The 14378-nt window shown below is 65.6% G+C and overlaps 2 protein-coding genes across 2 annotated transcripts; one reads left to right on the top strand and one right to left on the bottom strand.

Annotated features, from left to right (window-relative positions):
- Window positions 1-300: 300 nt before the first annotated feature.
- On the top strand, window positions 301-8090 carry MNEG_6865 (hypothetical protein; the record flags this gene model as incomplete). Its single annotated transcript, XM_014044662.1, has 14 exons — window positions 301-356; window positions 931-1137; window positions 1399-1582; window positions 1730-1852; window positions 2336-2412; window positions 2529-2656; window positions 4393-4947; window positions 5185-5248; window positions 5448-5836; window positions 6058-6248; window positions 6513-6620; window positions 6956-7227; window positions 7418-7520; window positions 7716-8090. The coding sequence occupies 14 exons, from the start codon at window positions 301-303 to the stop codon at window positions 8088-8090; spliced, it is 2832 nt and encodes a 943-aa protein (XP_013900116.1).
- A 2231-nt stretch (window positions 8091-10321) lies between these two features.
- MNEG_6864 (aurora kinase, other) lies at window positions 10322-14059 on the bottom strand (the record flags this gene model as incomplete). Its single annotated transcript, XM_014044661.1, has 9 exons — window positions 10322-10758; window positions 11117-11284; window positions 11581-11661; window positions 11918-12022; window positions 12246-12288; window positions 12503-12640; window positions 12914-13074; window positions 13367-13558; window positions 13801-14059. 9 exons carry the CDS (start codon window positions 14057-14059, stop codon window positions 10322-10324), a joined length of 1584 nt encoding a protein of 527 aa, XP_013900115.1.
- Window positions 14060-14378: the final 319 nt, after the last annotated feature.

The following is a 14378-nucleotide window of genomic DNA, read 5'->3' as shown; positions in this document are numbered from 1 at the left end:
GCTCCCCAATGTCGCCCCCGCCCCAACGTCCCATCGCTTGAACGTGCAGCTTAATTCAACACACGCGTGCACCCTGTGCCCTCACCCTCCACACTCAGCTCCCCTTCAAAGCAAATCACCCCTTCATCAACCTTGGCCCCCCCCTCCCGCCCGCCCGCCTCCCCCAGGGGTGGCACTGAATTCATCACCGTATTCAGCACAGACCCCTCCGCCGCGGGCGGTGGCGCGGGCGGCGGGGCCGGCGGCGGCGGCGGGGGGCGGTCGATCGTTGAGGCGCTGCCTGACAGGCCAGACCCTGCCATGCTGGGGGGCATGCGGCCCGTGGCCCAGGGGGCGCTGCAGGTGCACGGAGTCAGGTGAGGCTGCGGATTTGTTGTGTCAGAGTGTGTGTGTGTGTACATGTGTGGGTGCGTTGTGTGTGTGTGAGAGAGAGCGCGTGTGTGTGTATCTCTGTGTGTGTGTGTGTGTGTGTATGTGAGAGAGAGTGTGTCTGTGTGTGTGTGTGTGTGTGTGTGTGCGTGTGAGCACGTGTCTGTGTCTGTGTGTGGGTGTGTCGGAAAGGGTGCGCGCTTTCTCTTTTGGCCTTGAGGAGCCACGGGCGTGGCATCTGTTGCGAGCCAGGGTCGTCCAAGGTTATGAAGGGGTTTTCAGGTGGTCGCTGGCAAAACGTGTGTCAGAACAGTGTGCTTTGGTGTTTGCGTGTGGGCGCTTGTGCAGAGGCGATACCGAGCGCGGCGCGGGGTTTGGGACGTGCCGGCTTTGCTGCACAGTAGCCAGCCCCGACGGCCCTGACTGACCGACTGCGCAAGGGTGGAGGGCCGTCCTCATGCAGGAGAGCTGACCACCTGAGAGGCAGGGTTGGGAGCTTTCTGCACAGCACCCCTGTGAGCAGCGCCGCAACCACCGAGCCCGTTCCCTCCCTCTTCGCAGGCCCGAGGAGGCGCGGCGCCGCGACTGGGAAAAGCGCGTGGCCGAGCGGCGCCGCAGCAAGAGCCGCAGCCGCAGCCGCAGCCGCGGGCGGCGGCGCTACTCGAGCCGCAGTCCGAGCCGCAGCCGGAGCCGGGAGCGCGGCGGGGGCAGGGACAGGGACTGGGAGCGCCGCAGGAGCCGCAGCCGCTCGCCCCGGGGCGCCCGCAGGTGTGTGTGGCCTGGCCCAGCATGGGCCGGCTGTGTGGCATGGGGTTTGGAACGCTTGGTTTTCTGTTGCGCTCTTCGGCTTGCATGCCTGAACACACCCTATGTCCCCTGCCTGCGCGTGCCATGCGGCAGCACTGGGTCGCAGCAGTCCGTTGCGCAGTCCACTGCGCAGTCCGGACAATGGGCTGGGACAGCGCCGCCACGTGGCCCCTAGCACTTCCCCGCAACCACACTCCCTCCGCTTGTGCACCCGCCCCACAGGGGCCGCTCCCGCAGCAGGAGCCGCAGCCGGGGCCGCGACCGCGACCACGGGCGGCGCAGCAGCAGCCGCGACAGGGACCGCGGCCGCGACGGACGGGGCTCGTCCGGCGGCGGCGGCGGCGGCGGCGGCGGCGGCGGCGGCGGCGGCGCGCCGGCTTCCAAGGCCACGCCGACATCGAGTAAGGTGCGCTGTGCTGCACCGAAGGACCCCCTGCCGGCCTGCGGGTCCGGGCGCTCCCGCGGCTGGCCCAACCTCGGCTCTGCCCGCCCGAGTCCTCCGGCCCCTGCTGAAACCTGCTGCCGCTGGCCCCTTCCCCCCACTTTCCAAAAGGCGGCGGCGGCGACGCCAGCGGCCAAGGAGACCCCTCAGGAGCGGCTCAAGCGCATCATGGCTGCGCAGATAAACAAAGCCTTCCAGCGGGACTCCCTGGCGGCGGCGCAGAAGAAGATGCAGGTCCGGAATACAGGGGGCAGCAGGGGCTGCTGGACGGGGAGCACGCGGCGGTGGCCGCGCGCGTGCGCGGGGCACAGCTGAACGTGGGACAGGGGAGAGGCAGGGGCTGACGGAGCGAGCGGCGAATCTGTTGGTCACTTTTCGAAGTCGCTGCGCGGGCTGGACGAAACCACAGCATATGAGAAGTCTGTGTTTTGCTGCTACATGGGCGCATTTGCAAGCTTTCATGTGATTGTTGGGAAGGATTTGCACTGGCTTGTTGGAGCGGTTGCGCTTTGTGGGGGAAGTGGCCGGCGCAGGCAGGGGCCAGTGACAGCCCAGCACGGGTGCCACGCCCAGGCAGCTGCGCGCTTCTGCGGCAGCACCGCGCTGGCCTGCTGCTCGGGCTCCGCCCACCATCTTTTGACGCGCAAACCGCGCACGGTTCGGCCCCCGCTCCCTTCGTGGCCGCCGCGTCGGCGCCCCGCTGCGCCCGCGCGACAGGCTGAAAAGGAAAAGGCGGCGCGGGAGCAAATGGCTCGCAGCGCGCACTCGCGCCGCTCGCCCTCGCCGGGCCGCAGGTGAAGTGTGGGGGTTGGGCGCAGCCAGAGGGCGCCGCCCGGCGCCGGCCGGGCCCCGGCTCGTGGCAGCGAGGCCGCGTCTGTTGAGTCGGGATTCCATTCGCTCCCCTCAAAAGGGAGGGGCGGCGCGAGAAGGGCGCGGCGCCTGCTGTCCTGGGGTCGGCTGGGGCCTCAGGCTCCTGGGTTTCCTTGCTACTGCCCCCTTCCCTGGTCTTTGCTGTGTACAATCCTGGCGGCCTCTCTGGTTGGACCTGTCATTGCAGGCGGCCGCTTGCGTGTGCATCCAGGCTTGGGCCGTTGCTCACGCTGCTGCCCCGCCCCCCCGCAGGTCTCGGTCCCGCTCGCCGCCCCGCCTTGGTCCTAGGCGCTAACAGTTGCGGCTGGGTATTTTGCAGTGAAACGTGCTGAGGGTGGTAGGTGTGCTGGGCTGTGTGTGCGCCAGCGTTATGCCTACGTGTGCACGCGTCCCTGTGTATGTGATGTGTGGGTGTGGGTGTGCGGGCACGAGCGTGTGGATGTGTGTGCACCAGAGCGAGAGAAAATGTGCGTGCGTGCCCCGTTGTAAAGAGTGGCAAGCTCGAGAGGTGCGGCCAGCAAACTATGCTTGACGTGTGGCCAATATTGCCTGTAGCAGCCGAACAAGGCGACACTGCATGGCAGACTGCTAGCGGGCTCGGGTTCTGGCGGCGGCCCGCGTGGGGCGCACGCTGGCCCCGGCAGCATTCTGGTTCCAGCCGTCACTGCAGTGACGGTGCAGCGACGCGAAAAGGGGTGCAGGCGGTTGGTCGTGGCTTAAAGCCGCGCTATAAGTGGTGATTCCAGTGCAATGATGGACCGAGACAGACTGGCATATTCTACTGACGGGTCTGCCTCCGAGCGATCAGCAGCCCTCAAGCCCCTGGTGCGCGTCATGTCATCAGTCATGTTGGCCCCAAAGTAGAGAGTGCCTTTGACTGGCCCCCTCATCACCCTGCAAGGGTCCCCCACTCTGCAGGCTGTGCCGTCTCGAGCCGCTCCCTGTGTGTGTCTGCACGTAATCCATCTTATGAAGGTCCCGAGTGGGCTGCAGCGGAATGCTCGTGCATGCTGTCCCCTGGCCACCGCTCTTGTCGGCGTGACACCTTGCGAGGTGGCAGCGCGGCGGCCCTTTTGAAAGAGGTGCCGAAGGACCCACATGTCGGTTGATGGTGGGTTAGCAGAAACCATCAATCCTCATTACAAATGACTAAGTCATGATAGGCTTGCGGTGAAGGGCGGCGGCTGAGGGTATCCCACATGATGCCATTCCGCTGCCATACAGTGGGCAGAGAATGCCGGTGTGGGCGATCCCCGTCAATACCGTATGTCGCGCAAACAGACCCAGCTTACACAGCTGTTAGTCACTCTTTTGATTCGGTTCGTTTTTTCACCATGCAGCACTCTTTGCTGCTGGTTGCGCTAATAGCTTTTGTCTTGGCTGCGGAGGGAGTCGTCGGCGTGGACCCCCTCCGGGACCTGGAAACTTGGTGCATCAAGACTAATGAAAATAATTGCGATGCCTACATCCGCTCTCAGCCAGCGCAGAGGGCATCGTTGGCGTCGATCTGGTCGCAGACCGCACCGGAGACGTGTGAGTTGCGCGGACGCCAATAAGGATGACCCATGCACTCTCCTGCCCACCGTGCACCGACTGCGTAGGAGGTCCTCACCCCTTGTCACCCGCGGTGGTTTTGTAACCTGGATTTCCTCCGCCCCATTTCCCACCAGACCTATGTTCCGGGCTCGAGGAGCGCTGCATAACACTCGATGAACGCCAATCTTATGTTGGAAGATCGGCTTGCGCCCCGCTACGAGCTGGGGAACCTTGCGGCAGCGGTCTGGGTATCTGCAGCACGAGCGGCCGCTGCATCGTCAGCGCCAACACGGCGGCCCAGCACGGCCCACCCTCCGCCAGCGCTCAGCAGGCGCCCACCGCCCCTGGACCGGAATCTCCCGCCGCAGTGCGCCGCCGCCGCGCGCTGCTGGCCGGCGCCCAGGTCGACGGCTTCGCGTCCGCCGCCGCCCCCGCCTCCAGCCAGGCGCGCGCAGCGACCCAGACCCGTGCCCAGGTCGTCGCCGACGCGATATACAACCGCCGCAGGGACGTTTCAGATCAGGTAGACGCGCTGCCCTCCGACAGCCTGACCGTCGAGGTCCACACTACGCCCACGCCCCGCAAGGCGGAGCCCAACCTGCTGGCCATCTCCCGCGAATGGGACAACCTCGAGCAGTACACTCAGACAGACGAGGCGCTGCAGGCATTCTCCTACCTATTCCTGCAGCTCGGCCCCAGCCCCGTGATGCGCGTCGGCGGGCGCAGCCAGGAGGTCCTGACGGCGGTGCCGCCGCTGTCGGCGTTTGTCGCGATGCGCACGCTGCGGGACGCGGTGGGCATGCGGTACATCATCGGGCTCCCCCTGGAACAGCGAAACGTCAAGCTGGCCAGGGACATCATGGCCACCGCCCAGAGCTACCTCGGAAACTCCATCATCGCCTTCGAGCTCGGCAACGAGCCGGGTGGGTGCCCCGACGCGCCGCCAGCGGGGCAGGGGGCATGCGTGTGGCACGCTCGGGGGGGGGGGGGGGGGGTGCATGTGCGCGATCGGCCAGCAGGTTGGGCAGGCTCGACGCTTTGGGAGCATGTGGAGTGCGGCGGTTGCAGCCGCAGTTGCAGTGGTGAACAAACCCAGCGTGCGAGCCGCGCGGCTGAACAATGTGCGCGTGCGCCTCCAATCTCGCCCCTTCATCCTGCAGCCATATGGGACAACAACGTGGGGGGCTGGGACGCCAGCGGCAAGTACGGCAAGGGCCTCGGATTGTGAGTCACCAGCCGTTCACGGCCACGCCGCAGCTTGCCGCACGCCACTGAGGGGGGCCGGCTGTCGCCGCAGCACGCGCACCCCTGGACAGGGTCGCGCCGCATCTCGCCAATCTGCCGGCCGCAGCAGCGGTCGCCTCCCGTGGCCACCCGTCTCACTGCTCCCGGCCCCTGCCCCTGCCCCTGTGCCCCTGCGCAGCTACATGTCTCACTTCCACCGGACGGCCAGGAAGCTCATCCCGGGCTGCGACGCGCGGGCCGCACCTCTGAGCGCGGCGGACCCCACCTCTTGGTGGCTCACGGCAGACAATGAGATCATCCCAGATCGGGTGCCTGGGGGCCCGGGGAATCCAAACGGCACCCTGGGGCCCCAGCCCACAGTTCCCAGCCCCACCGCCCCCAGCAGCGGCGGCGCCGCCGGAAGAAATGCTGGCAACGCCAGCAACGCGATCAACGCAGCGGTGAAAGCGGCCAGAGCCGCCGCCAACGCGGCGGCTGTCGACTTTGCGGGGGACAAGGTCGCCTTCAACGCCCAGGGCCGGCTGGTGGCGGTGCCCGCAAACGCCCGCGTCGCGGTCAACGCGGCAGGTGCGGGGGCTGTACCTCCGAAATGGACAATGACGAAGGCGCGACGGGCAGCCACAGCACTGCACTGGGGATCTGGCAGATGACGATGCAGCGCTGCTTTGTCAAGCCACAAGGCGTCTGTTTTGCGAGACGCCCGTGCATGCAGAGTCCAGGCCGCCAACTATGCAAGTTGGTTGCGTTACCTGTGGTCGCACCCACAACCGGTTGGCTGCTGTGCGCAGGCGCCGGCAGGAAGCTGCTGGCCAGGGATGCTGCGGCGACCGCGTCAGCCAGCGACGCCGCGGCGCAGGGCGGCGCCCGCGCGGCGGCGCCCAACAAGCCGTACATCATGGGGCCGAGCTGGCACAGCCTGGGGCTGCCGCCGCTGATGCTGAAGTCGATGGGGCAGGCAGGCCAGTGCTACATGAAAGAGGTGGGCGGGGCCTCGGTGGCGGGCGGCAATGGACTTCAATTCGAAATGTCGATTCGGCAATCCTCTAATCTCCCCGACAAGGGCGTGCGTTGACTGCGCATGACGCACGGCGCGGGTGCCCCAAGAAACCGCCAGCCGGCAGGCACATGGGCATGGGCATGGGCAGTGTCTCGCTCTCAGGTCTGCGGCGCTGGGACGCGGACGCGCCTCCCATGCTGATGTCATTGTTATCGGTGGGCACCGACACCGGCCCGGATCCCGCAGGTGACCGTCCACTTTTACTCCCACCTGGGGGTGGGTGACGCTTCTGTTGACCAAATATTGGACGAGAACAAGCTCAGGGGCGCTGCGCAGAGGTTCAAGCAGCTCAAGGTGGGGGTTCATTTCTGCGGGATGATTGGGGCATTGTGATGGTGGCGGCATCATGGGGTGGGGCGCAGAGCAAGGGTGATTGGGCACCAATCAAGCATGCTGTGTGTGTGCGTGTGAGGGAGAGTGTGTGTGTGTGTGTGTGTGTCTCTGCTGCACGGTGGGTATCGGGTCTGCCAATGCTGATAACGCGCCCAGGCATCCGTTGTGCATGGTGAAGCTCGTGAGTGAGGCTGTACTGTCCCGTTCGCCCAGCCGTGCATGCACCGCGTTCTGCCGATTCTCTTGATTCCTCACCACTAGGGCGGCACCCGCTGCCGTCATCACCCTCTCCACAGGACGCCGCCGCGCAGGGCGGGGTGGCGCTGCGCGTGTCGGAGACCAATAGCGCTGTCAACGGCGGCGCCGCGGGCGTGTCCGAGGTGCTGGGGGCGGCGCTGTGGACCGCGGACACCACCTTTGAGTTCGCCAGGGCGGGCGCCACGGGCGTGCACATGCACTGGGGCGTCGGCGGCACGACCCAAGGCGGCGGGCCCGCGTACACGGGCGTCCAGACCAACTTCAAGGGCGGAAACCCCAACCGCCCATACCCGTCGGTGCACGCTCCCTGGTGAGCCCCTGCCCCAGCCCAGCCTGCGCGGCCCCGGGGCCCAGCCCCGTGAACAGCTTTGAGCAGCAGCCGCCTGCCGCGCGGCCCCTCTGCAAAAAGGTGGAGCATGTCCGGCCCTGCAGTGACCCTGCCCCATGCTGAATTTGCTGCTGCTTTACTGAAAGCACTAACCTCGTTTTGCGCGACGCAGGTATGGCTACCTCCTGTACCTGACGGCGACCCGCGGCGATGATGTGTACTTCACCAACAACTTCCGCCAGGAGACCCCTGGTGCCTGCAGCCGCGCCGTCAAGGTGTGTGTGGTGTTCTTGCGTTGGTGTGTGTGATGCAGGTGCGCTTGCCCGCAAGCGGCTGCTGTCGTCCCCTGCTTTTGGCAAGGCCTGCACACCCCAGCCCAAACCCCAAACCTGCCGGCCTTGGCCCTCTCTCGCCGCCACGTGACACCGTCCCTGCTGCACCCTTGAACCCGGAAACCCGCACCTTCCCAGGTGTGGTCCCTTGTGGGCTACGACCCGGGGCAAGGCATGGGCATGGGCTCCCAGCCTCCTGGCCGCAGCATCCGCATCGCCCTCCTCAACAAGAACAGCGACCGCGGCTGCACCGTCGAGCTGCGCGTGCGCGGCGCCAACCCGGGTGCCAAAGCGCAGCTCAGGTGGCTGAAGAGCCTCGGGGGCATCGCCTCCACCTACGGCATGACGTGGGCCGGCCAGACGTTCGGAGGGTCGGACTTTGGGCTGCCCTTAAACTACCCCGACGTGCCAGAGATTACCCCGACTGGGTCCTCGGACGGCGTCGTCTCATACTCAGTGAACGTCGGGGCCGGCAGGGCGGTGCTCTTCACGTCCATCCTCAGCCCATCATGAAGCCGGAGGCGCGAGCCGCGCGCAGGCGCGCCGGCGCTGCCTGTGCCTGTAGGGGCGGTCCGTCCACGCCGCGGTGCGGGCGGTTTGACGCAGCTGCAGGCGCGGTGCTGCTGTTGCTGCGCCGCCGCCGCTCGGGCGGCTGCCGACAGGAAGCGTTTTCCCCTTGACCAGCACCGGTCTTGTGCAGCAAGCAAGGTTCTCAAAACCACGCTCGACTCTGTTGCTGCAGATGATCCACCATGTTTCTTTCTGGCAGGCAGCAGCCGGCCCAAACCACCGCGCATGCAATGTCTGGCCTAACGCAATCCCATTCCGGCGCTCCTGGTTGGGCCAGGCCTTGTTGTGCAGCTCGCTCTGCCGGGCTGCTTGGGCGGCTTTGTTAGGACCCTCCTTAGCCGGGCCGCGCCGCCCTCTGTCCCCTTGTTTATTGCTTATCCTTGTCATCACGACACCATTAATGAAACGATGCCGTGAGTTGCCCAACAGACCAACTGTCGTTGCGCCTCTTGTTCCCTGATGCTTGGCATATTTCAGGAGCGGGACCCTGCACTGAGCGCGCAGCGCCCCTCCGCCCGTCGCTGCGCTCGCACTGCCTGAGCGCGCGACAAAGTAGTATAGCCGTCCGCTCATGGCTGTGCACGTGTTGGCTTCAACCCTGTCCCACAGGGCAGCCGCCGACACCATTCAGGCCCGTCCCACTTGGGAGCCGTGACGGCGCGTGTTTTGTCCATGCGCCATTGCAGATTAGCGCGTTGATTATCAGGCCCGTGCATCGCCATTAACGGTGCTCGGAGCCAGGAAGGGGCTGACATTTCTCTCTTGGGTTGTTGGGCGACCCGCCAAAGGCTTACCCCCCGGGTTGCCGAAAGGGTGCAGAGCTGTTGGAAGCAATATCTCTACACCCGCACCTGTCCATTGTTCGGCTGCCGGTCGCAGCCTTTTGCGTAGCGATATATCTATTTGCATTTGTAGTTGTCTGTTCCAGGCCAGCTCGCAGCTGTTGGCCGCCTCTGGCCCAACGGCTGTTGACAACCCATCAGGTGCTTCTGCTGGTGTCTTTTCCTGCTTCGGCAGCCCTACTGAACCACGCTCAATCACTGCTGCTTGATTAAACATTTGACACAAGTCGCGCCTGGGCTGGCGTGCAACCTACACACATCTGACTTGGTGGCTGGGTGTGGCCGGACCACACTCGGCTGCAATCCATTGCTGCCCCTGCTGTGTGCCGCGTCTGGGGCGGAGGGGGCCACTGGTGTGCTTTTTACCTCATTCATAAACACGATTGCACACCTGTAGGCACCCAGCAGTGACCTGCTGCATTGCACAGCTGTGTCTGACGATCGGCTTTGCTGGTGTGTGCACGCTTCGAGGATGCAGCTGCAGCTGCAGACGGCTGCAGTAACTCTACTCTTTGAGTCAAGTATGTGAGAAATCACAGGGCAGTACTGTATTTACTCCAATGGACGCCATTCATGTTGTATGTACAAAACCGTGGGCGTGTATGTACGAACCCGTGCGCGGTGAGTGTCAGAGACAAGTGCGGGGTAAAAAGGATGCGAGGTGCCGAGGGTGGCTGGGGGTACACAGGGCACTTAGAAGGGCAGCTGAGGGGTCAGCTATGGTCGTATGTGCATTTGGATTCAGAGTCGGCAGCAGACGGCCTGCTGATGAATCGTTTGATCATCGTTTTGCAGTTCTGTTGAGCAGGGGAAAATGGTCGGGGGACAAAAAAGGAAGACAACGTAGGCACTTGGCTGCCGGCAAGGCCTTGCCCACGCTTGCAAGGGATATGGGGGCTCAATACACAGGCCTTGCCTAGACGCTAAAGAGGATGAGTACAGGCAGTTCATTGGGTGTGCTGGTCAAACTTGACACTGCGGCGGTCAAAGCTGATGCGTTGGCCTTGAACGGCTGGTGGAGCGGGTGGGGTGGGACATCCCGCCCGCAGGTCAGGGGTGATTAGCTACAGCTTTGTGGATGTGACGTATGTATGTAGCATGTGTACATGTGAAAATTGAGTGTGTTATGTCGATGCAAAGGATCGCGAATACAATGCAGTTGGATGTCGTGTGTGGTGGTGTGCCACCTCCTGGAACGTTTTGATTGTGCCTGCACTGCTCCAGAAAAGGTCGAGTCACGCGCGCGTGGGTGTTCCTGGCCTGACCTAAGTGCAAGATCTGCCAGTCCAACGCCGCAGCGGCCAGCCCCGCGCCGCCACCCCAAGAGTCGCCTCACATCTCCATTGGGACAGGCGGCAGCGTCTGCACGGCCTGCGGGCCCGCCGCCACAGCCGCCGCGGCGCCGGCCGCCGCCCGAGACAGCTGGTTCAGCGCCGTGATCTTCGCCGCGCCGCCCAGGCACGGCGAGCTGGCGGCCGACACATGCACGCCGCCGCCCACGCCGGCCGCACAGCCGTCGTCAGCCAGCAGGCCCTCCAGGCGCTGCAGCGACCCGGCCGCTTCGCAGGCCACGCCCTTGAGCGCGGCGGCCTCCAGCTGCGGGCCCGCGGCCGCGCCGGCGGTGATGTGGGGGGCCGCCTCCGCCGCGGCAGCGAGCTGTGATGGGGCCGGCAGCACCCGCATGGAGCGGCGTGCGCGCAGCATCTCGATCCAGGGGTGGTGCACCAGGTCTAAGCAGGTGGGACGCGTCGTGGGGTCCTTGCTCAGCGCTGCGAGGACGTGGGGTGCGGGGCGAGGGTTGGGCTGGAGCTGGGAACATGCGGCCAGCACAAGATTCGACCAGTGCGCTCCGCTCGGCCTGAGAGTGCTTGGAAGCGCTGACATCACACCAGATGATTTAGAAGCCATCGGCTCGACGTGTGTGCATAGCGGTCCACACAGCCTCTGCTTGCGCGTGAACGTACGCCAAGCCCTGCGCGTTGCCTCCAGCTGGCTGCACCCTACGCCGCGCGGACACGATTGACTCCAGCCAAGCTCTACTCCCACTCCCCGTCCCTCTGGGCGGCTGCAGCCGCCGACGCAAACTCCCTTGTTCATTCACGCCGTGGCGCATGGGCGGCCGCTCACCCTCGCAGACAAAGTTGCGGGCCCCCTCCGTCAGCGTTGCTGGCAGCGCGGGGACGCTGCTCTTGATGCGCGCCTCGGTGTTGGTGCGGCTCTGGTCGTAAAAAGGGGGGCAGCCCACCAGCAGCTCGAAGGTCAGCACGCCGACGGCCCAGCTGTCCACAGTGTTGCCTGTGGGCCCCCAGGGACGGAGGGGGGGAGGGGCAGGGCGGTGGCTGTGAGCTTAGGGCGCTCTCGAGCCGGGGCCTCGACGGGCGGGTGCTCCCGCAGCGGCGCGGCTGGCGCGACCGGCTTCGCAGGGGCAAATCGCGCCGTCAGTGGCAGGAGGGCTCGCGTCCCGCGGCTGCTGCTACGGCTTCTGCCACGCCTGCTGCCCCTGCTCCTAGTGCCGCCTCCAGCCCGTCCGCCGCTGCGGCTGCTGCCGCTGCTGTCGTTTCAGGGGCGGTTTCACAGACAGGACACCCCACCGTAGTGCAGGTGCTCCTTCTCCTTGTTCTCCTCAGGCTTGCTCTTGTAGGGGCAGCGCAGAATCTCTGGGGCCATGTAATCTGCGAGCAGCGCGGCGGCCGGGGCAATCCCGCATGGAGGTGGGTGCATTGAGCATAGGTTGGGTTAATAGAAGCGGTATAGCGGCTGGAGCTTTGAAACAGACTGATGTTTGAAAGGCTGGTGCTGGGTCGGGCTCAAAACAGGTTTTGACGCGACCCGGCAGGAGGCGGGCCACGCGGTGATGGTGAGGCGAGCCCGGCGGTGGCTGGGCAGCGTCACCACTGCTGCCGCGCTGGCAGGCGGCGGGCCACTCACCCAGGGTGCCGGCGCGTGTGACCGCGCGCTCCTCCCGCAGGTCTATGGCCAGGCCAAAGTCAGCCAGCTTGAGGCACATGCTGCCCTTGGTGAACAGGATGTTCTCTGCGACGGGCGACATGGCGGCAAGTTGCGCGCCACGGCAAGTGACATCGGGTCGGTGAGGGGCAAGGCGAAACTCTAATGTGCGGTGTACAGCTGGTTGCATTGATTTGGCCAAGCGAGTGCTTTCTTGCACGACGAGGGATGTGTAGGCGGCGCTGGATGTCTGTAGGTGGTGAGTGCTGCAGTGGCTGGGTGCGGTGCAGCAGGCGGTCCCGATGCGTACCGGGCTTGATGTCGCGGTGCACGATGGAGCGGGTGTGCAGGTACTGCGGGGCAGGCGCAAGGCAAAAGGGGTCCCAGAGCCGTTCGTCAGGCGTAAGGGCAGCGCCAGCCAGCGTGACCGCAGTCCGCCTTCATGTGGCAGTGGCCGCGAATGGGGTCGTCGCTTACGTGCAGTACAACACACCGCAGCCGTCATACTCGCTGCCCCGAAGGGACCCGGCGCAAGTTGAGCACGCACGCGGGTTTGCGCGCCCCCACCTGCAGCACGCGCAGGAAGGGGTCGAGCACCATCTGCACCGCCACTTTCTCCCCCAGGCGGCCGCCATACTTCTGCAGCAGCGTGAACAGGTCGCCGCCGTCCGCATACTCCTGGACCATCACCACGCGGTCACCCTCCTGTCAAAGTATTGAATTTTTGTTGGACCCATGGGTTGAGTATTGTCTGTGAGGTCGGTTTTTGTTGGCCTGATGGCTCCTGCCAGGCAGTGGCATGGCTGCTTGCGGCAGCTGGTTCCAAGACCAGACACTGCGGCAAGGGCGAAGCGCGAACCCACACGGCGCATCACTGAGCCGTCCTCAACCACCAGCACCACGCGTCGCCGGATTGCCGGTCGGCCCCCCCATGGTGTCGTCACCCAGATGCACGCGTCCGAGGGACGCGCCACCCACCTTGAACGCGGCGAACAGCTTCACGATATTCTCGTGGTGCAGGCTGCTGTGCAGGCGCACCTCCCTGTAGATCTGGTGCTGGTACAGCTCGCAGATGGCGCTGAGCGTGTAGCTCTTCAGCACCACGGTCTCCTTGCTGCGCTTGCAGATGCCCTTGTACACTGGGGATGGGGTTTTACATAGGGGGTTTGCATGAGGAGCAGCGCATGCAGCAGGGAGGCGGGCGCGACTTTGTGTTGTGATTGAGGGTTTGAGAAGACCACATGACTTTTTGTCAAACCTTTCCAGGATCGCCACCTGCAATCCTGCACATACCCACCTACATGCCTGCCTCCAGTAACAACCTCCTTGTTGCTCAACACCCTCCCTGAAGTGCCGGTGGTCAACCGTCCAAACCCTATTGAGATATACACTCCCCCTCAGCATTCGCCCCGTCACCCCGTCGCCGCTCACCGACTGAGGCGTAACCCGTGTACAGCTTGTCCATCACGATGTAGTCATCCAGACACCACTCGGCGCGCTGCATCGACGGGGGCAGCTGGGGGTGCAGTGCCAGCAGCTGGCTCTTGCGGCCGGGGCTGGCCGGGGGAGGGAGGTAGCTGCCCTGTGCCTGGTGCTGGGGGCTGCTGTCCTGCGCAGCAGAGTCTGGACAGGCGGGAGCAGCACCGGCAGTGGCAATCGGAAGGGATTCAGAGCGTTGCTGTGGGCAGACTGACCGCCACAGGCATTCATAAATCTTGTTGCTGCGGGTAGATCTGGCTAGAGAGCGGTTCCAGGCGGTGCAGCCCCCTTTTCACAGCCAACCCCGCCCAATTAGCGCCCAAAGACGCCCAACAGGCGCCCCCTAACACTTGCTCACCCAGCCTTGGGCCCTCGTCCCCGCTCACCCGTGGAGCCGTTGCTGGTCTTGGGGATGATGGCGCGGAACGCGGCTATGAGCCCGTTGCCTGCCGGGCTGCTGGCCTGCGCCGGCTGGCTGCTGCCGTCAGCGGACCAGGCGGAGCCGGCGCCGGCGCCGAAGATCTTGCCAATTGTCTTCTTAGCCGCCGACAGCGTGCTGAAGCCGCCTGCGGGCTCCGCCTGCTGCGGCGGGTGCTGGCCGGGCTGCGCCGCGGCCGGGCCCGCGGCCGGCTGGTTGGCCGCCATCCGCGCGGGCGCGGGCGCTGACGTGGCGGAGCTGCCCTCCGCGGCGCCGGCCGAGGGGCAGGACCCGAGGCTGCCTTCGTACGCGGCGCTGCTGCCGCTGCTGCTCGTGCAGCTGGCCGGCGCGCGCGTGCTGGCGCTCGCGGTCGCCGACGCGCCGCCTGCCCTGCAGCCGGCTTCGGCGGCGTGGCACGCGCCGGTGCGGGGGCTGTTGGAGGCGGCCGGGGCAGGGGCAAAAGGGGTGATGTTCACGCTGAGTCCTCTGGGTTGGGTCTGGCTGGGCTCGCCGTGCACAGGGGTTGTGGGCGCCGCGGCGGCGGGG

The sequence above is a fragment of the Monoraphidium neglectum genome, assembly GCF_000611645.1.
Source record: "Monoraphidium neglectum strain SAG 48.87 unplaced genomic scaffold scaffold01160, whole genome shotgun sequence".
Classification (NCBI taxonomy): Eukaryota; Viridiplantae; Chlorophyta; class Chlorophyceae; order Sphaeropleales; family Selenastraceae; genus Monoraphidium; species Monoraphidium neglectum.
Note: the sequence above shows the minus strand (reverse complement) of the source record. Positions and strands in the feature narration are given on the sequence as shown.